General features: G+C 40.3%; 1 protein-coding gene across 1 annotated transcript in view; it reads right to left on the minus strand.

Annotated features, from left to right (window-relative positions):
- The window catches only part of LOC103604615 (ecto-NOX disulfide-thiol exchanger 1-like), a 113358-nt gene that overhangs the window by 14381 nt on the left and 76068 nt on the right, over positions 1-22909 (minus strand). Inside the window, exons 7-8 of the mRNA XM_008589191.1 lie at positions 19126-19232; positions 15060-15177 (exon numbers count right to left, since the gene is read on the minus strand). Of these exons, the coding sequence (XP_008587413.1) occupies positions 15060-15177; positions 19126-19232 (225 nt within the window). The remainder of the gene's footprint in view (positions 1-15059; positions 15178-19125; positions 19233-22909) is intronic.

A 22909-nucleotide genomic window follows, 5' to 3' on the forward strand; every position in this document is an offset into this window, starting at 1 on the left:
CAAGGAATAGCAACTTTTCCACAAAGCTTTTATAACAACAAATACTTGTGATAACAAAGATGAGTTGAACAGAAAGCTTTTTTTTCTTCTTTTAGTTGTTTGCACCTTATGTCAACACTAACTACCCAGAATACTAAGTGGGAACCAAGACTTCGCTTTTATGCTTGGGCAGTGAGTATACTTGGGCTGTCTGTGAAGTCTCCTCCTTCCCCACTATTTCCATCACCAACATCGAAATTGATTATGAACACTTATTTACGCCTGGCATTAGGACAAAAAAAAACCCCCCAAAACAAAAAACACCTCCTCCTCTCTAAATGTATAACCAAGGTAGGATGACACTGGTATGAACAACTAGCTGGGATCTGCACCACCTTGCTATGTCTTAAATAGAATTCTTGGACCCATCTTGGACCCTTTGAATCTGAGATTCTGGAATGGGGCCTGGGGAAATGCATTTTAGTAAGTTTCTAGTGTGATTCTAATGTATGCCAATATTTTAGAACCACTTCTCTAGTTTTTAGGGACCAGATCCCTATTTCCTAATGTTTTTTTCATAACTTTCTTCCATACTCTTATATTTCTTTATTTTTTGGCACCTTTTTATTTTGCCTTTTCCAAATTCTCTGTTACAGAACTGTCTCCTCTCCAGCTTTTACCATCCAACATGGCCTTCTAAGCTTCTCTGCCCTCTGCCGTGTCTTCTCACATTTCATTAATCTGTCTACCTGTTCCTCTCTGAATGCTACTTACTGCCTCTCCCGTGATGATATTGTGACTGAATGCTTTCATAAATCCTCCAGGTGGTGTCTCCAAAACACATTGTTCTGATCTACTAGATGTTGTCGTGTATTACTTTTCTCTGCAGCCATATTTCTGGAGAAAGTTCTGCTATGGCATGTTTGTGGCTTGCACCCAGGAGAGGCCAGGTTGAACCTCTGGAACTAATTGCCCTTGACCAGGGGCCCTCAGACCAGCCTCTTCACTGCAGGAAAGGAAGCCCCTCCTGTGTGCATGTGCCCTCAGACCAGTCTCTAGATTCTCAGAGGCTTTTCTCCTGGGCAAATGCCCAGGCAAACTGGCTTCCCTCTCTCACCACTGATGGATGGGGAAACAGTCCTTGGCTGTTCTTCTAGAGTCAGAGAAAGGCAGGGACTCTCCCGGGCTCATATCACATTTTTCTGTATCAAGCCACCCTCCTCACCCCCTTTCCAAGTAGCTTTTTCCCAGTTCATCAGAGGATACTCCAAATGCACCTGGCACAGACATGATGAGGGGAATTCTCCATCTGGGTCTCACATGCTAGACTTAAACTGTGTCCCTCTCATTTCTCCGTTCTTTGGTCCTTTATTATTGCCTGTGTCAGTCACTTCTGTCCACTACACCTTTTCATTTTTTACTCCATTTTTATTTTCTTCTCATTCTTAGTTTATTATGTTATCTCAACCTGTTTTGTTCCTTCTTTTCCACCTGTTATTGACAGCCATCAATCCTCATTACGTGCCAGTGGTTTTCAATCCTTTGTGCAGAAGACTCATCTGGGAGTATTTTAATAGCAAAGATGCTTGGGCATTAACCCCCAGGCCTTGGTATTTGTATAAAGATCCCCAGGTGATTCTCACGTGCAGTCGGGACTATGAACCACTCATTTATGCTGTTATTGCTCACCAGTATCAATTCTTCACATTGTCACAGTACCCGGCATTTGCAAAATGCCACAGAATCCCTTAATTGGTTATTTTTCACAACCTCATCAAGGAAACTCTCTTAGGATGAACCATAAGTCACTGCTGAGAAGGCTGAGGGACATCATTTCCAAGCCAGGCTGGTAACAAAGCTAAGATACATCAAGGGGCCTCCGACCTCATCTGGCTCAACACCATTTCTCACTCTTGCAGTCCCCTTTCTCAGAGTCATTTGAATGCTCTGACCACCCAAATGACCCTCTCTTCAAAAGGGCATCAAGGTGCGCTTAGCAGTCTTCAGTCAGGCCCAGAAAGTGGGAAGGAAGTGTGGAAAGAGGCCAAAGACTTTGTAAGGAAAATGAAAGAAAAATGGTCAGGCTCCCTCAGCTGTTTGGAATCTTGCCAAGCATGACCCAGCCTCTTTGATGTACATATGGTAACTGCGCACGTGCACCGAGGTGTTCCTTGGTTATCTGACTTAAGTATAAAGGACAAATGGCTCTGATTCACAGGGCTCCCAGGAGGCCGCTGCTATTGTTGGATCTGCTGGAGGTGGCTGCTGCTGCTGCTGCTGAGGAGGCTGGGGGCTGAGCTCGCATCGGAATAAAGCAAGTCAACATTGCCAGCGACTCCCAGGATCTTTCCAATTACCTATCTTGTGACCTGCATATGAGGGGTCTGTGACCCAGTCTGCATGGCATATGAGGGGTCTGTAAGCCAGTCTGCACGGCATATGAGGGGTCTGTGACCCAGGCTGCACGGCATATGAGGGGTCTGTGACCCAGGCTGCACGGCAAGCATATGAGGGGTCTGTCAGTCTGCACGGCATATGAGGGGTCTGTAAGCCAGTCTGCACGGCATATGAGGGGTCTGTGACCCAGGCTGCACGGCATATGAGGGGTCTGTAAGCCAGTCTGTACGGCATATGAGGGGTCTGTGACCCAGGCTGCAGAATGGGTTTGAAGGGCCTGCGAGCCACTCTGTACAATGGGTTTGAAGGGTCTGTGACCCCGCCTGAGAGACTTATCTTCAGAACTCTTGATATTTTATCCATTCAGATGGCTCTAGTTCACATTCTTCAACAGGACATGTCTTCTCATGACTGCTTTTTATCCCTGGAGTCTGAGTGCTGCAAAATCCTGCTTCGACAAACTCAGCGTTCATCTTCCCCAAGTCCTTGGGCAGGGAAAGTACGTGTATTTTATAAACTGTCTAGATGGCTAAATTATAGCAATTTTTCTCTGCGAGAGAGTTGTTCAGACATTAAAACCCTCTATATATTGAGCATGATAACCTTTCTCACATCCTCACAAAAAACAGTTTTTGCTTTGCTCATTAAAATGATTTGTTTTGAGTTTCTGATGAGTATAATTTTTCAGGTAGAAATGTTTTATTCTTACTAGCAACTCCTTAAAAAGCCTCTGCAAGTGCTGAAGCACCAGTTAAGCACTATTAATCAAACACTAAATGCTGTTAAACAGCTCTACCTCCTTTTTCTAATTGAGAAATAGAGCTGTTTGGGCAAGTTTATGAGGTGACCTTGATTAAATTAAAGAGGTCAGGGATGGAACAGACTTCAAACCCATATTCAATGATTTTTTAAAAAATGACTTCCTTCCAATTAAGCAGGAATTAGCATGAAATATTTTGTTTCTGAAAGGTTAAAAGAATTCCTCTGAGAAAGCAGCTCTCTTGTTACTAGCTTTTTATTGAACATGAGAGAGGTGCTATAGATAGTTTTGTATAAAGTGCTTTGTTAAACATCACACTGATGATCTGGTATCAATTATAATATTCCTCAGGAGCTTAAATGTTATATAGAAGGGGCAAAAAATCCAATTTAAATTTTAATTTCTATTTCAGAAGTCCAAGGACCTAACTCCTCTTAATTACTTTAAAAAAAGATATATTTTTCATCTGCAATAATTTCAATCTAGTTCTAGGGAAAAAAGTTTCAAATTTTACCTTACTTATGTCTTTACTCTTTGTCCTCTTATCTCCATCCTTCACCTTGCCATAGTCCCCCGTGTTTTGATCACCTGAAAGAACATCTCATTCTTCCTGCCCTAAAGAATAACAACTCATAGAGTCTCAGATATATAATTATGGAAGCAGGACTCCACCAGGGGGAGGGGGATGCAGAAACAGGTTGTGTTTGGGTCTGTTGGGTATTTCTGAGAAGCACTCATCCTGAGGTGAATACCAGATATGCTGCTCTGCATCCCATGTTTCTGCTCCTGTCAACCTCAGAGAGTTGAGTGCACATGGATTCTGTACACCAGGCAGGCAGAGGGGTACTGGAGAGAGTGGGGCTTTGAAGCCAGATACCAGCTATGGGACTTGGGCCAAGTAACTAAACCTCTATGAGACTCAGGGTCCTCATTTGAAAAATGTGGTACGCATTGTGAGGATCAGATGGGATTTTTTTTGTTCAAAATGAAAAACAAAAAAGATCCCCTGACAGATTAAAAATTAGTTCTTCTTAGTTTAAATTTCCTGTCCATTCATTTAGCAAATCATGCTGTGTACAGTGCAATAGGCTGGGCATTTGGAGAGGAAAAGATCCTAAGCTGATCTTTAAGGAGGACATGGGATGGAAGTCCTCCCATCTCAGTGTGTTTTCACCTTTATCTGCTTAAAACAAACAAATAAACCTTCTCTAGGGCTTAGAGTTCAGATAAACAGCTTTACACACCTTCTTCCCAGGTACTTTTCACTCTCACAGTTATGTTAGGGTTTATCTGCTAGCTTTTGGCTGTGACTTCTGAGAGCATTCCAGAGACTGGAGCAATGATCTGATGCTATTCCAGGAAAAGGAGAAATGTTGATATGCTACTAGGAGTTTTTAGAGTAGATAAGGAACACTCTCAGATCAAAGACTAAGTCTCAACTAGTCTCCTGAGACTTTGCTAATTTTCTCCCTTCATTTGGCATTGCAAGACAAAGGATATGGTCTCACACACACTGTAAGAATTCATTGAATATGTTGTTTTAATTTCATTTTTTTGTATTATGACATCGCTTAAGACAATTCATGGAGGCAAAGAACTAAGGATAGAGAGAGAAATGGATGGCTTTAGGATACTCAGATTATATAAACTATACTAGAAAAGCCTAGTATCATGGGTAGAGACATTTCATAAACAACTGGCTAGCAAATCACTGCAAGAAGAATGAAATCTCTCATCCCACCTCCAAAAGCTTTACCAAATATATGTTGTAGATTAAGTTGTGCTTGAACACTTGTAATTAAAAAACATCACAAATATCCAATATAAACTGGTGGCATTTATTCAGCAATCCAACTTCTTTTTTATTAAAGGTACTGAAATTCAATTTTTCTCATTAATTTAGAACATTGGAGGAAGGTAGAAGACATATTACTTCCAAGATCTCTCCCAGATCAAAACTTCCCTGAATTTGTGAATCTCAGTAAGACTGAAATTATTGTAGGTGCTTTGCCTCAGACTTTTATTCTCAAGATATATTGAGAGGTACATCTCATAAAGAAACACCTTGGAAACAGGGAGAGGAACTTCAATACGTCTTGAAATTAGATGGTGAGTCAATCAACTGGTGATCTTCAGCTAGGCTCTCCCAGGCCCCAGTGGTGCAGAGAAAACGTGGGATTAGATGGAAAATCAAAGAGCTGATTTTGTAGTTCAGATCATTTCAAATCAACCATCAAGTGTGTGCCTGTGTTTTGAGAAATATTTCTATTTTTCCCTTTATCTTTTTTGGAGAGGAAGTGGAATACATGAGGGGTGACAGTGTCTGCGTTTTACTAAAGGAAACACATGACATGGCATGGCTCACCCAATGTACTTCACTCCTTCAAAGCTTTTCTTTTTCTTCTTCTTGCCTAAAGCCATACAGCAGACTGTGCTTTGAGGACATAAATATCATTCAACTGAAAAAGGGATTGTGCCAATTTCCTAAATATTTTTTAAAGCTGGCATTTCTGTTGGAATGGGCTTAAAAACAGCTTGCTGGCTGCACTGGCTGTGTTGAAGTAAATCTCTTTTTAGTTAGTAGAAAATAGAGAAAATGATCAGAAGACAAAGCATAAACCACCTCTCCCCCCCACCAGTCAGCTTTGTCTGGATTAACATTTTAAGGTAATAAACATCTCCAGTCTACCTTTGCCTCCAAATGGCATCATGGTACCATGCACATAGCAGGCATTCAAAATCCTTGGTTGATTTTATTTGGTTACCGACTCTTCTGATGCCACTTAAGGCATTTTAAAGGGATTCTGAAATCTTTTTCCCATACAACTCAGTGCTGCCATAGAACGGTCATTAGCCTGGAAAGAAGGAAGCTAGTATTGAGCTCTAGACTTTCCATTTACTATCTTGGACAAATAACAAGTTCTCAACACGGGACTGCATTTTCCTCTTTGTGAAAAAAGGAAGAGGGTGTACAATATTTCTAAGGTTTCTTCTGTATCTAAAGAGACTCATCACTGCCAATCTCTCTGAGGATAAGAACTCAGAATTTCTTTCTGGTTTAGAACTTTAATTATTACTTGGATCTTTAATAGTTCTGCAAATATGATTAGCCCTTAGAATAGGAAATTATAAGATGATGTGGTCTGGGACGGTAAGCATATTATGGCAAGTTAAATGTGGAAATTCCCTAATTTAAAGCAGAAAAAAGCAATTGGATAAATTTCCGTCATCAGATACTACTTACTATTCGTTACTACTTCTGACTTTCCAGAATAATTGGAAATGCCAGGTGGTATTCCTCAACCAACATGGATTTTTAACACACAGTCAATGTAATTGTTAAATTAATATTTATTATAATTTTAATTATTAAAATAATACCGGTATATGCTGCGGACATTTTTGAAAATGCACAAAGAAGAAAACAAATACTCTTACAGATTTTCCCCTAACATATAAACTGTGAATCTAACACATACACACATGATTGGAATTCTCTGTCATGTTGATTTGTAACTGCTTTTATCACTTGGCAATATATGAGAACCTTCTCTTTCCATCATATAATTTATCTAAAATGTGATTTCTTCAAGGCTGCTCATGGATATACTATCAATTAACAATACCCCAGTGTTAAGTATTTACCTGCTTCTAAAGTAATTACGAAAACTGAAAATTTAGGCAACTGCTTCAAGCTGCAATGACCCAACATGCCCCAAGTAGAAAGCAAGGGCTACTGTGCCACAGCAGCTCTAGAAGTTAGGGTGGGCTCATTAAAGAACCTCTGACACCCTGCCTGATACGCTGCAATTAAGACTCTGTCTTGCAACTTTTGCCCCAGAAATGTTGCTCTCTACTTCTCTGCTAGCGATGGGGAGTCAAAATTTCCCTTCTCTAGCCACTTCCCAGAAGGCTTCACACATTGTGTCCTGAAACTGGGGAGAAGAGTTGCTGAGCATTTAGTCCCTCTCTGATATCAAGGGCATTCAATCAAGCAAAAGAGAAGGGTCTCTAAGCCAGTTAGATATGGGAGAACTTACTATAACAATCATTTTTATATTGCTGTAAACTTCAATTTCTGGGGCTTCTAAATATAAGTATTATATTATGGCGAGTGAAATTTCCGAGAGAGGGAAGAAAACAATTACTTCCTTCAATTACTTCTTTCATTAGTTAAGTGGCCCTTGACTGTGTATGGCTAGCTGGAATTCTACTAAATTTCCTCTTGTCCTCACTTTCTGTATGCATGTAGTAGACCTAGCATCTTCAAGTCTTTTATTAGTGAAGTTTACGGGCAACAGTGTTAGTGGTCAAGATCTAACAGCTTTATGTCACCAGCTGTGTTTTGATGAACAATGCAATATAAAAGCAGAGGAGAATTAGGACAATGATGTTTATAAACAGTACATCACAGTGCTAAAAAGTTGGTAATAGCACATGTTTTAATATGGTCTGGTATTGATTCTTCTGGCCAATGTCCCACTTTAGCAGTGTTATAGTCAAACTTGAAGATTTTAGATGGAGAGGTATAGCGGAAAATCAATAGATACTATCTTTCCACTACCAACTGGCCTACATATCTACAGCTTCTCTGCCACACTCACATTTAAGAGATCTAAAAGATGCTCTTGAAAGGTCTGTTCTAGTTATCAGGCTTTTAATAAGCTCAGGTATCTACTCTGACCACCTCAAAGATTTTAGCTTCAACTTCCGAAGGTTCACAGGAAAGAGCCCATGATCTAGAAAGGATATGTACTTATTTGCTCTATATTTTCTATTTCATTAACATATAAAAAGGAAGCTTTAAAAAAAATTACTTGTTACACGAGGCCCATCTGAAATCAAAATCATGTAGAATTATTGTTACTGAGCTTTAAAAAAAATGCTGGAAAAATACTCATATAGTTAAGCTTCACAGAAGAAAAAAAATTAGAAACCAAAACATTCTTTTGTAGTGTTATAACTATTTTATTTTCTTTTTTATTAGTAATCACTAGATTTTCATAAATGATCAGGTATTGTTCTTATATAAAAACAATTTCATTTAAAAAATGTTACATGCTACTACAGAGCCATGAGATAATGTTACAGAGACACTTGCAGTAGATTATCGTCCGGCCCTCTAGCATCTATGTACCTACTAGAATCACAGGTGAGCACTCGACAAAGTTCATCAGTGTTGAAAAGGACAATCCCTTTTTCATAATCAGAAATCCCTACTTATTAATTACAAACTAAAAGGTAAAACTAGGAATAAATGCTATTAAGGAATGCTTTACTATGTTTAGGAAAGAAAATAAAAAGCTTACAAACTTACCCAGATTCTGTCATCTAAACTCCCTCAAAAATATTCTTTTTCCAAAAGTTGTACAATCCTCATTTAAATCCCAGCAACGCTGTATTAATTTTGCTCAAATGCAAGCTGAAAACATATTTTAACATCCTGTCAGAATGAGATACTAAGAGTGCCGATAAAATGACACCAAAATAAATGTAAATTTAGATTGCTGATACAAGTGGCTGCCTTGCTCTGGGAAGATGTTAGGTTGCTATAGTATTTTCCATAGCAACTTTGCATCTTATTACATAAATATTCCCTCAGTGTCCTTATAGCCTGCTAAGGAAACAGGATTAAATCTACTCTCCGATGTAATGATCCAGCATCCATCCTTACCAGAATGAAATGCCCAGAAAACATAATAAACTGTAATCTAGATAATGGTGCTCCTGGCAGCTGGGAAACATCAGAATACTGTGGGCTATATGGAGGTGGCAGTGTGTGACCATCTGCTGCTCACTGGTCATCTGTCTAAACCCTTTCCAGGTCAAGGCCTTTGCAGCTCTCTCTTTCTAAAGACTGGTTGTTAACTTCTTCATTCTTCTCCTTTGCCTGCCAACTACCCATCAGTCCAAGCCCTCCACCATGGCACTAGGCAAGATGCCAGGGCCTAACAGAGCCGGAGTCTGCTCTGTAAATGCAGCTGGGAAAATGTGCTGGGTTGTCGCACAGGAAACCATTTGGAGAATCCACCCAGCTCCAAGCTAGTATCAAAAAGGTATGGATGTTTAAAAACTTCAGCTAGGGCCCAACTGGAGTTTATGGAGGTACAGCACAGTTAAGTAGAGTATTGAGAAAAATCCTTGGTCTCCTAGACAGAATGTAATTTCATCAACACAGATCAATTTTACATGAAATATGTGATTATGAAAAGTTTGTGCATATATGAGAGAGATGTCAGGAATCGTGGCATTGTAAGGCACTACATAAAAATAGGATTATAAGGGTACTAAATTTGAAGACAGTTTAGGCTCAAAATGTGAATTTACAAAACAGATAAACACAATCTGGTTGGGCAGAAGTGCTTCCATTAAAAAGGAATCCTCTGCTACAGGATCAATTTAATAGCATCTGTCTCCTTGTATTTAAAAGGTAAAGCAATTTACAAAATGAAATTATCTCTCTACTTTTCAGAAGCATGTCAGTTATGGAAAGGAAATTGTAACTGTACAGGAAATCAGGGAACTAAAGAATCAATCCCAAATAAACATTTATTTGAATTCCTTTAGCAACATGAGCAAGATATTAAAAAAAAATAAAAAAGGGAAAAGGAAATAAACAGAGAAAAGCCTTAGTTCCTTGCAAATGAAGCTCTATTTTAAGAGTTTAGGAAGGAGTCAGGCAACTCAGCCCACCTTGTAAGATTTCTTTCATCACCTGTAAGCCATATGAGTTTTGATTAATCTCATTTCCTTGTTTGGCACTTGGTTTCCCAGAAGACATTCAGTTGTGGTTGAAAAGAAAATGTTTGTCTTTAATTCTGTGATCACTGGTGCACACACTACTTGGCTGTCATTATGTGTGAAAATAGCTCATCCTTCCATGCTTCCACTCAAGACTGACACTCCTGCCTTTGGGGTCTACTGGTGCAGGGAGTTCAGACCCTGGCATGTGGCCTCAGACTGAGCCATCTCACTTTTGATGTCTGAATGATCTGGTCCCTCTGCCAAGTTCTGAGCTGTCCAGAGTAAGCCTGTTTTAAATCACATTCAATGCTTCCTAAAAGGAAGCTCCTTCCAGCTGCAAATGACACAGCCCCCTTCAGCTACCCGCTTTGCAGTTGGCTGCAAGACCCTGGCCTGGTATTTAATAACCCTCTCCTTCTTCTGTGCCCAGGATGGTGCTGGGGTAGCAGTGAGCCTCTTCAAGGGGATGGCTCTTATTATTATTAACTTTTTTTAACCTAAAGCTTCCAGCTTCATATAAAATTATTCAGACAGAATGAATACTGCTAGTTCCAACTGAACTTAATTATGAGTCCCTAACTGGACTTATTTGGCTGATCCTTGTTTGACTTAGTAAAAAAACAAACCAACAAACAAACAAAAACCTGTATCTGTGTTGTGGTGAATTTCTATGGAAAATTGACAACTCAGAAAACATTCTTTATAATTAAGAGTGTTTGCTCATTAAAATCCAAGAACATTGTGTGTCACGGAATGGTTTAAGAGCTGTCTATTAAGTGAGGGACTTTTTAGTGTCACTCTTTTAAAATACCGGAGGAGTATATATTTTAGGTAGTGATGCTCATTAACTTAAAATGTTCATTCTCTTCAAAAAGTCTCATACTCTCAAGGGAAGGGTGCACAACATCTAACCCTTTCTGTCTCCCCTGAATCCACAGTGCCTTGAACACAAGAAGGGGCTCCATAAATGTTTGCTGGTAATTAGAATGACGTTGGGTTTACAACTTCCTGGGCCATGACCTATTCAGCATGCAGTATTGGATTTTGTACGCATAAAATTCTGAACATTTGGGAAAATGAATTATCCTTGTCTGAAGATGCTTCTTAACACTTGCCATTTAAGTTCAATCAGAGCAAATGTTTTCAGGGTTACCATCTTCCTAAATAACTTATGAGACAAAGGCATCAAAAACTTAAAGACCAGAAGACCGGGGAATATGCAATTGAAGTCAATAAACATTTATTGAGCACTTACTTGGGGAAAGGCCCAAGGCCAGGTGCTGGAGGACAACTGCGTCAGTCAGCAGAGTTAATATTTACTGAGTATTTATTATGTGCTTAACACTGTGAGTGAAGTTAGAAGCACCTTATGTGTATTGACTCATTTTACTCCCTCAGCACTAAAACTAATCAGGTTCTGCCATATCAGGCCTTACAATCTAGGACAGACTTCCTCTTCTTTTTCTTCCTTGTGAACACCTGCCCCACCCCCACTGTCAATCTGGAGGGAGAGAAAAAGGGGAAGGGGGTGAGACTGAAGGAGAGAGGAAGAGGTGAGGAGGGAGAGGAGAGAAAGACAGAGCAAGAGAGAATAGATCTGGATTTAAAAGTGTGGCTTGATTCCAGTAGGAGGCAGACTAAACAACAGGAAACTTGAATTTTTATCAAAAATTGTCTTCACAGGCTTCAGAGCAAGATGCCAATCTTCTTGAATAAATGCTTCAATAAATCTGTCATGATTTTCAAATTTATTAATAAAATTCATTTCCATTTTTAGAAGCATCTCAGTTTTGCTCCAGCAAACTCCTTTTCTCCTTTAAGATTCAACTGATGAGGAACAGTGAGCTGCCTGCCCAGAACTACATTATAGATATAGTTACAGAGCATATAGTTATAGAGTTCTGGGGAACTCTAGCCAAAGACATATCATAAATTACTATATGTGGTAAAAAGCAAAAATACAATGAAACATTCTTCATAAATAGAAAATCAGAGATATATTGAAATATTCTGATTATTTAAGAAAAAATTAAACCCTAGGTATCATGCAAGTTCTTACATAACAAATTATGCCTTTTCTAGAAACCAAAGTCAATCCTCTCCCTATCCCCGCAGAAATAACATGCAGGCTCATTTTTGTCTTAGGGAGATGACCAGCAAAGCCGGCACTGGGGAACAAAGCCCAAGCACCCTGCAGGCAGCCTCACCACATCCTCCTGGCATTGGCAGGTGGCAGCCCAAAGACAGTCTCCCTGGAATCTCCAAGAATTCTTGTGTCAGCTACTACCTGGGAAATCTGAGCCAAAATCCCACTGTTTTAGCAGAGAGGAAATAGGCAAGGAATTCCTAAAAGGATGGAGAATTTCACTCCTATTTTGGCATTTGGCAACTCCCCTGTCAGTGAATTATAGTGCTACATTTCGAGAGACCTCCTCCTATGCAGGTGACTGGCAGATGCAAATTCGCACTGAAAAATGAGCACTGTGTCACCTAAGGAGATAACGTTGAAAGTTTTTCCCCCTCAGGAGATGGGCCTCCATTCCTTGCTGGGATTATTCTGGTTTGGTCAAAAGACCTGATGGGAATTCCTGCTGTCAGGCCATGCCTTTTGGCAGAATCTTCAGGGCCCAATGGAATAAAAGAGGTTAGTTGCTTTCCCTTCCCTTTAATCGGTCCTGCGCTTTCTTCAGAAACCACGTGCCACGTTCTCTGGTCCATCTCACTTTGAAAAGCAAGAAAATGACTTTGAACTCCTCTGGGCCTGGCATTTGAATTCTAGTTCTTTCATCTCCCCTTCAGCACTTGAAATACAACTTGCACCGTGTTTTGTTCATTAATTCTGCTGGCCAAGTAACAAGCCAGGTAGAAGTTCTCTAAAGTTCAGATTCTACTTCATGCTCTCATCAGATACCTGGAGAATAAACCCAGAGAGTTCTGGGAAAAGGGCTCTTCAGTAAAACCTCCAGAGAGGACCTCTGCTCCCTGCTGAGGGGGAGGTCCTTGCCATCTCTGTGGTGACGTCTGCAGCAGAGGTCAGGCGCCACTCCAGCAGGTGTGCACTTGTAGCCATGGTTTGCAAGACATCCCCAGTGGGCCTACTGTTCAGAGTCATTACTATTCTGGTCCTATCCCAAGCAGACTATAAAATTATACACATTTCTTACTTGGGAAATTGACAGGTTGTTTAAAAAGAAATGTCACTCATACATACAGAAAAAGCCACAAGTTCTAATCAGAATTTCTGATTAACTCAATTCTTTTCTTTTACACCTATCTTGTAAGGGTGTTAAGAATGCAAGTTTCATGTAAACTTGTCCCTCATCTAGAAACTTTAAAACTGATGGAAGCTTTTTTGAGAAAAAATTTTATTTATTTATCTAAAGATCTCATTGGATTTAAGAAAATCACATTCCTTTCTTTTGATATATGAAGGTTTGTAGAATACAAATTCTATGCTATCAGGAATGTGGTCTCCTCAAATAAAGAAATCCAAACCCAGTAAGAAAGCAGTCCTGAGAAATGAGATATCAGCTTAGTGAGAGACATACACTGACACAGAAATGCCAGGTTTATTTTTCAGACAAAGGATATATGGCTTTAGAAAACAGTGACATGGTGCCTCCCTGTATGCTAAGCTGCTAAAAGATTAAAGTGAATAGAATTTGAGGATGAAAGAAAATTTCCTAAGGCAATGGTTCTCAAACTTTAGCCTGCATCAGAATTTCCTGGAGGGCGTAAATCACAGATTGCAGGATTTCACTTTCCCACTCCCCACATGTTTCTGATTTAGTAGGTCTCAAGTGGGGCCCGAGATTTTACATTTCTAGCAAGTTTCTGGGTGATGCTGATGTTACTGGACTTGGAACCACATTTGAGAACCACTGCTTTAGGGAAATTAAAACCCTTCTGTATATACTTGGAAGCAGGAGCTTTTTCTTATGATCATTCCTCATGCCAAGCCACTGCACTCTGTTCTAAAGCCCTGGAGAAGCAGAACACCCTGACCGATTTGTAGTCTTGATGACCCGACCCTTTTGGAATCTTGATTTTGGCTACCAACAAATTAGCAAAGATCCTCTATTCCTGGTCACTGCAATCTTTCTGCCAAAAATCCTGAGACAGGTGTGTGTTTTATTCATTGGTACATATGAGGAAACAGATCAAATCTGTACTAATCTCTCTAATTTTCTTTTTTGGCAATGGTAACAATTGTGGTTCTTCCCAGGTCCTTTAGACAACCTCCTTCCCCACAGAAAAGCAGTCCCCCTTGGTGTCCCATGTTTTGAATAAGCATTTCCTCTGCCTGCTTTTATAATACCAAGGGATTTACATATAATTCAAGCACAATTTTAAATCAGCATCTCAGATTAAACAGAGCACACAAAGCAAGGTTCTTTCTAAGCCTCTCTTCTTTTTACAACTCAAGGAGTGACACCCCTGGGGGCCGGCCCGGTGGCGCACTGGATAAGTGCGCTGCTTGGGAAGCGCGGCGGCGCTCCCTCCCGAGGGTTCGGATCCCACATACAGACCGGTTCCCGCTGGCTGAGCGAGGTGCGGGAGCAACAACCGAGGGTTGCAATCCCGTTGCCGGTCCCCGGTCCGGTACGGGGGCAACACTGAGGGTTGCGATCCGTTGCCAGACACGGAAAAAAAAAAAAAAAAAAAAAAAAAAAAAAAAAAAAAAAGGAGTGACACCCCTAGTTTAGTACCAAATGGGGCCACTCTTCTGATTACAGGTTAGGTAAACTAAAATTTGCTGGGAAAATGTCTAACTCACCAGCATGTTGGCTCAGAGGCTGGAAAGCTGCTTTAGGGATTAAACAATTCCCGTGTAAGAAGTACACTGACTGAAACCAAATTTTATCTGCATTTCAGCATCAGCTGTGGCTGCCATGCTCTGGAAAAGGATTTTTATGGAAATAGGCAACTATCCCCAAGGAAAGTATAATGGTCCCAGATCTACGTGTGGAGGAACAACTGGAGCAATTTAAATCACTGTGTTCTTAAGAAAGGAGTTTAAAGTTCTATTAATAAAAGGCAGTCACTCAAAGATGAAAGTTTAGTATAACTCAAATAAAAGTGAGTTATATGGCCATTTCCCAATACTTACTCCCCATCTGAGATTTGGAAGATCATTACGATTCCTCATGGGTGTGTGTGTGCTGGTTGTCAGGATTACCTGATTCATCGACTCTCATCTTTTTAGTAGGGCTGTCACAGGTCTCATCATCAGACATTTCCATTTCTTCTTCGCGGCGGATACCCATGAGCTGCTCACTTTGAGCATTCCGGAGCTCCTGAAAGCAGAGGGTACACGAACGTCAGAGTAACAGACACACAGCGATATGCCTTTTCCCACTGGTCCTTAGGTGCATGATATCTGACATAGCAATGTTTCAAATCTGAAGCTTTGACCTCCCAGACATTGCCCTTCCTAGTACAGAATGAAGTTCTGAGGTGTGTGACAGAATGGCCAAGGGCTTGGGGTCACACTTAGAATAAATCCCTGCTGCCAATGACTAGTTAAGGGCTCTTCAGCAAATAATTTCATCTCTCTAAAGTCTCGATTTCTTCATTTGTAAAAACAAAACAAAACAAAAAAAGGGACAATAACATCTACCCAGCAGTGCTGTTGCAGGGATTACATAGAAATACCTGGTACATGGCTGGCACACAGCAGGGACTCATAGTGAATGGTTAAGAACACAAGCAATGGAATTTTAAAAAGGTCTGGCCTATCACTGACCCACTGTGTAACTTTAGGACCACTACTTCATCTCTCTTGGCCTCAATTTGCTCACTGGAATATTGTGGTAATAAAAGCTTTTGAGCTAAAATGAGTTAATGCATGTAAAGTACTTAGCATTACACCAGACACTTAGTTTGCTAAGTTGTTAATGGTGACCACTGTTATTTTTCCTGCAAGCACAGTGCCCCTGCATGTATGTATGTGCCTGTGTATGATCACACACACACACACGCACACGCATTTACCATTGCTTTCCAAAATTTAAAATTAAAAAAAGTTGGGGAACAAAGTAAAAACAGAGGCTGTTTTTTGTGTTTCACATGATTGTGAAGGGGCTGCTGTTTCTGTTCTAATGGTTGCTTTAACATCGCTTTTACAGACACAGATCTCAGGATCATATCTCATTTTCTCCATTTACTAGGGGAGTGACTGCAGTGAAGTAACTTAATTCTCAGAGCGTTTGTCTATTCACCCATAAATGGGCAATAATAATAATACAAGGCTGTTGAATGCAATAGCATATGTAAAAATTCATTGTAAAAAGTAAGGAATTACACAATAAATTTTTTACTACTATGCCTAAAATTGAGACATTGTAACCATTTATGTTAAATAATTATGTTATTATTTTGTATCAAGCTGTATATTATATATTTGTGAATCCTTACTCATTCTGTCCTCTCACATGTCCTATCCTCAAAAAGACTTAAAATGGTGGAAAGGCTCCATTATTCTTTCTTTCCCCCTTTAAAATGAAGTCTCTAAATAAAAGTCATAGTTAAAATAATTTCATTTTATAATAAATCTATGAGTAACAATAAAACTACATCACTACACCTAATTTATCAGTGGCATGACTTTAAACGTAATCTGGTGCCCATTTGACAGAGGTGCATTTGTATTACAGGTTCTCTCAATCCTCTTCTCTCCTTAGCTCACAGGTTTTAGCTGCAGCGTGCTGGGAAGGAAATCATTTATTGCTAACAGCATCTGAATGGTCAACTCCGCACCCTGGAATCCATTGCAGAGGACAGGGAAGAGGGGAGGCAGAGAAAAAGTGGGGGCCTGGGGCACCCATCACAGGGCAGCCCTGAGAGGCCACTGGAATGACAGACAATGCTTCCTTATTTGACCATGCCACCAGAAGAAAGAGATGCCAATTCCACCTTAAATAATAACATCAGGTCTTAAAGGCGGGTGCCACATGTGATTAGTGGGGAAATTTTCAGGTCGTAGACAGCTAATTTTTCTGCTGACAAAGAGCCCAATTCCCAAAGAGGTGACTTGAAAATACTTGAAACAAGGAAAAGTCAGGTGGAAAGAATAAATGAGGGTGAAGGGGTCTCTTGTTTAGTTCCTACAATTAATGACAAACTGTCATACGGTAGTTGTTCTTGTGGGGAAAGGGTGGCAGAAAGGAAAAAATGTGGGGAAAAAAGCTGAGGGTGTTTCCACAGGGTGCCTCTGGTTCAGCAGTAAATCACTAGTACACTCTAACAAATCTGTAGAGGTGTTGCAGATAATTAACAGATGCTGTACATGGGAATGCAGGAAAAAATCAAGCCAATTATCAACCTTCTACGCAACTGAGAAATCAACCACAATGTTAAATTACCAACCAGTATTTAATCAATTAGGCAACATGTAGGAAAGAAAATCAAAGATAATTTAGAATTCTATTTCCTAATGTATATCCAAAGAGATGGAGGAAGTGGCAGGAAGGCACGAAGGCCCTTTAAAGACAGGAGCACCTTTGAGAACTGTACTCCATCTATCTGTCTGGAGCGTCCATTTCTACCTCCTGGTACAAAGCAGAGCAAGCAGGCTTCCTTAGACTAATGCTGGAAGCCTTCCTCTGCTCTGCTGTAGACAGCACCGGGGGTGGGACTGGCAGGGTTAAGGGAAGGTGGGAAGTGGAGTCAGACATGGCAGGAAGCGTGACTTAGACCAATATCTAATTGGTGACACTCATGTACTGATAATAGCCTTTTGATGCCTAAGTTTATTCAGCATGATGCCACCTGCCTTTCTCTTAACATTTCTTTTAATCATGTTTAGTTTTTATGTGAAGGAAAACAATTCATAGACTGATCATTTCCAAATCCAAATCATAGTTTATGGATTCCAGTTTGTGTCTTCACAACCCTCAATTTGTATACAGCATCATAAATGGAGGACTCTTTTTCCTTCTTAAAATCAACCTTGACTTCAGTCTCAGTTCAGTGTCAGGGAGAACATCAGGTAATTACCCTTCATTTTTCTGGCCCCTGAAAAATTAAATAAAGGTCCCACCTCCTCCTTCCTCATAATCTCGACGAGGAACAGAACTGTATGAGTCACCAACCACCTTCTTAGGCATTAGTGAACAAAATAAAAAATACCCCTCTTACCAATAAATTGCACTAGCATTTTAAGTGTCCCATTATTGTGAAGTCATTCAGTATTCACCATAATAACAGTGATAATAAAGAATTCATTTGGTATTCATGTGGATGTTACATCTAATGCCATTGGTATTCAACTGTAATTTAGCATTAGTCAATGGGCACTTAAAATGCTACCTGAATGATTGATATCACAGTACTCTGTGGTTCCTCAAACTCTACATAAAACACTTATTTTACAAGTGTGAGCCAAAATCATTAAATAAACAAACCTTACCTTCTATAAGCTTGGGATTTTGAAAGAGGGGAGTAACATTTAGAGAACTTTAATATTAACATGCTAGAGATGGAGAGGCATCCAGATGAAAATCATTCTCTCATTGAAAAAAAAAAAGAAGTAAACAAAGACAGTATACTTACTTTTAAATTACAGGTTCAAAGCGTACACTACACAGAGGAATTTAAAATAACAGCTGGATGACCAGTGACTAATGACACATTTTGGTCTCTCTAGGTGGCAGGAAAGTCAAGTTCTGGACTCTTTGCTTGGGGGTGGATACTCACACTTCACACATCCATTGATGCTGAAGGGTGGACTCATCTAGCCTGGACATTCACTCCCCTTACAGAATTTGCTCTGAAGAGAGTTGCGATAGACCCCATGGCTAGCACAGGGGGCTAAGACATTGCTTATTATGAGAAGACACGGATGGAAAGGCATACTTGCCATCTGTAGCCCAAAGAGCAAACCATCATCATCACATAGAACACTGAAAAAAAAATTGATATTTAAAAGCTAGTTTTCTAATTTAAGTTACACTTTTCTTTGAAATAATTTATTAAGCAACATGTCTTGGCTTATTTCTGAGCTCTTTACTAGGAATGAAAAAGAGTCTTTTCTCCCTTTGCAGGGGAGAAAAACACTCCGTCGTCCTCTGAGTGTTAAGTCAGCTGCTTTTCTGGACAAAGAACAAATCTGAGCTGGATTTGGAGCTGACAATGAGACAGGACAGTGGCAGGAGGACTGCCCACTGCAACAAAAACCATAATTGCGGGCGCCACACTATCCAGCTGTGTGATGGTGGTTAAAAAGTAATAATAAAATCACCAACCTCAGAATGCTTTCGCCAAATGTCTATGTTCTTGCGCTGAGCTTTCGAGAAATGGTCCCAAGCTTTTTGTCTGGTAGAAGCGTTGAAAACGGCCACAATCTGCTCAACTTTGGTGAACAAGGAAGTCAAACAAGACAAGTAATTTATGTTGTGATCACTATAGGGAAGCAAAGCAAAGACACTAGGAGTCTATGGATGATGTTACAATAGAAACAACATCATCAATATCCATCCAATTTGTGTCTTTTTGTACTTACATTTTAGCAAGGTTGGGGATGTCTCCCTTCAAGTCTGTCTCCATAACTTTAGGTTAAAACAAATTCTAAATATGACTGGGAAAAAGGTCATGGGTAGCTACTTTTAAGCATTCTTTAACTCTTGTTTAAAATGTGATTTGGTATATCTATATACCTAGATCTATAGATATATAGACACTGGTTTTGGCATACAGTACAGAGATGTAGATAAAGTAATGCCTGGCCTGGGGGCTTAGAAGTAAAGCTGGGGTAGAGTGGCTGAATGAGGAAGAGCCAAACATACACGTTTTTCTCTTTTGGTTTCCATCTTGAGGACTCGACTGTAGCCCTCTGAAGACATTACCGTGTCCGAGTTCCAAGCTGGGGCAACAAGTAGTTGTGTCATATCTTCCCTCAGTCTCAGGGGCCACCTTTCCTCCTAGGCTCCTCTTTCTCCCCCCATTGCACTGACTGATTCCAGCCCTCCAGCCCTCTGGCAGGGAACAGGAGACATTGCCTCCACTTCAAGAAAGACCAATGCTCACCCAGCCAGCAGCACGGACATGCAGGTCTTACATCACCTCCATAGGGCACCCTCCACAGTTCATGACAATCACATACTATTCTCTGTTATCCCATTATCACTTTCATAAGGCTCCCCTCTCTCTGGCTTCCAAACCATTAGAGGCTCTAACTCTACCACCTTGACTTCACTGAGCACTTCTGTTGCTTTCAGGCACTGTGCTACGGGAACGATAAATGCTGAGGGGTTGTGAACAAAACTGTATAGAGAAAGGGACGGGCTCTTGATAGTGGGTGTTAGGGGTGGGACCAACAACTGTAGACTCAGTCTTGCTTAAACAGTTACTGACCTAGTAAGCATGGGATTAAGGAGATCAGAGCACTGAATTAATTATATGATTAAACCTGAACTTGTACATATTTAGTTAGGAAGGCACAGTTAAAATTAGGTTCTCATGGATCTGGGCTGTTTCCAGTTTTGGCTATTATGAATAAAACTGTTATTGACAATCAAAAAAAAAATTAGGTTCTCATGGATGTTAACACACTATCAACATAAATCTTTCAAAAGTAATTCCCAAGGCTCTATTAAAAAAAGGACACAAAAGTTCTTACAAATCTTCTGGTATCCAAAGAATGTCAAACTGTAATAGGATAATCCCTGCAGAAGAACAACACTTAGTGCCATAATTTTAAAAATTAGCACACAAATGAGTGTATGAGGGAGCAGAAGAAAAAAAGACTTCATTTACTTACATTGTGAATGTCTTACAATGCTAATAAGCAACTATTTCTCAACCTATGGGTAATTTTCATAGAGTGCTTTTATGTTGACTATTTTGCACCTCAGGAGAACCCTGACTCCTAATCTCCTTGTTTAGCAAATCTTGTCATCATGTCACATGATGAATTTCTTTCACTCAATTTTAACAGAGGATTTGCCATCAGCTTAGCTCTCATTCTTCTTGAGTGCATGTAGCTTCCTTCCCTCCCTGACCTCACCTGGTGGGAGTAGCACTGCCAGATTGGTCACCTTGATCTGCTCTAAGTGCTGACCCTCACCCTCTCTCCTTCCCCAGCAGTGCTCTGTCTGGCTGCACTGCAGCATGGCTGGCAGAGAAGAGGTCCTGTTTAGCTCCACCACTGGGGCTTTCTGTTTGTTTTGTTTGCATGCAGGCTGGGATCATGGGGGATTTCAGTTGCCTTCTGCAGGGGCAACACAGAGCAGTCAGACCCAAATCCACTGTCAGCTTAAAATATCTGGCAGGGGTAGTGATCATGAAATTATTACAGACTGCTTTTAACAGCAGAGCTCTTTGACTGGCATCATTGAGAGGAAGAACTATGGTGTCTTGAAACCAAGGCTCAGGGGAAGGGACAATATGGATAGAGACTGAGTATTTGGAAGGTAATAGTCAAAATTCTGCCATCAATCAGGGAAGGCTGTCAACAAAAAAAGATACACTAAAGTGAAAATTATGTATGTTCATGAATGTGTGTGGCAGGGAGGTAAGAAAGACCAGCAATGCACATGGAGCAGTACAGAAGAAGGGAAAGCACTTAAAAGAAAGACCCAATAGCCTAATACTGTACAGGTTTAAGGGTAGCAATAGATCTCCTAGTATCTACTCAAGCAATGTTCTATTGCAGAAATTCCCTGTTTGAGGCTGAGTGCCTCAGTTATTTAAAACATGTGATTACCATTTCCCAGGGCAGAAGTTCCATTCATTCATTCATTCAATAAACATCTGGGATCCTACTAAGTACCAGGCAATTGACTGATTACTAGAAATGGATAGTTAAGACATAGTCCTTGCCCTTAACAAAATCACAGTCTCTGGGAGAAAGAAAGGTAAGAAGATAATTATCCTGTGCAAGATGACAACTCTGGGGACACAGAGTAAGTGAGTGGAATCAGAGAACACCTGACAGAGAAGGCAACATTTGCTCAAGAGAGAAGGCAGGGGCAGACCATTCAAATGCTGCATGGAATCAGAAAAGGGCTTTGTATGAAAATAGCTGGTGGGGATGGGGCTAATGCTGGGTGAGAGCAAATCAGGAAGGACTGCGTGCACTAATGCAGACTGTGGACTTTATACTGTAGGTCTGGGAGGCATATCGAAGTAGGATTTGCTTGGGAGAAATGACAAAGGCTTGAATTAAAGCAGAGGCTATGGAATGGAGGGTGGAGCACACAGTCACTGGGCAGGGAGAGGTACCAGGACTTGGTGACTGCTTTGCCACGTGGGAGGAGGGGGGGAGGAGGCCAAGATGACACGAGCTTGGGAATTATATCAGAGGTCTGAGAAAGAAGACAAGGAATTTGCTTTTTGACAAGCTGAGTTTGAGAATGCCTGAAAGCCACCAATATGAAGGTGAAATACGGATTGTGGGTTCAGAAAGAAGTCAGAATTACAAGAGATAATGTCTGAAATTTTCTGGACCATGCTCAATTTCTTGTAACTGTATTCTTTTCACAAGGGTAACTAATTAAAAGCAAGACTAAATGTGATTTAATTTTATACTTTGTGAAGTTTTACACTTTTTCCCCCTGCATATTCACAAATCAAATGATGACAACAAAAAATGCATAACTTGGCTTAGGTTTGAAAAACACTCTTACGGCATTTATATGGCCCCGTTTACTGCTCTCATTTCTGCAGACTGCCCCTGAACCAACCATTTCTCTTGCAAATGAAAGTTCTTGGGCACAAAAAAGGATTCTGAAAGAGTGCTTGGATCAGCATGAATTCATCATCATTAGGGAAAAAGCACCTCAAAGAGTAAGCCCTAATGATTGTGATTCAAAGACAGCATATTTTTAAAATCATAAATCAGGATGACCACTAGTATTGATGTCACAGGTAAAGACCATATGCTATTTCATTGTCTATAGCAGGGACAGCCAAAGAGGAGGCCTTTGAATTAGACTACCACTTACTTCTCTACTGTAATTCATACTGCTTGTTCTATTCACAATAAAGCCACAAGTAGTGACTAACTAAATAGGATCTTTAAAACTCTAT

The sequence above is a fragment of the Galeopterus variegatus genome, unplaced genomic scaffold, assembly GCF_000696425.1.
Source record: "Galeopterus variegatus unplaced genomic scaffold, G_variegatus-3.0.2 Scaffold5286, whole genome shotgun sequence".
Taxonomy (NCBI): Eukaryota; Metazoa; Chordata; class Mammalia; order Dermoptera; family Cynocephalidae; genus Galeopterus; species Galeopterus variegatus.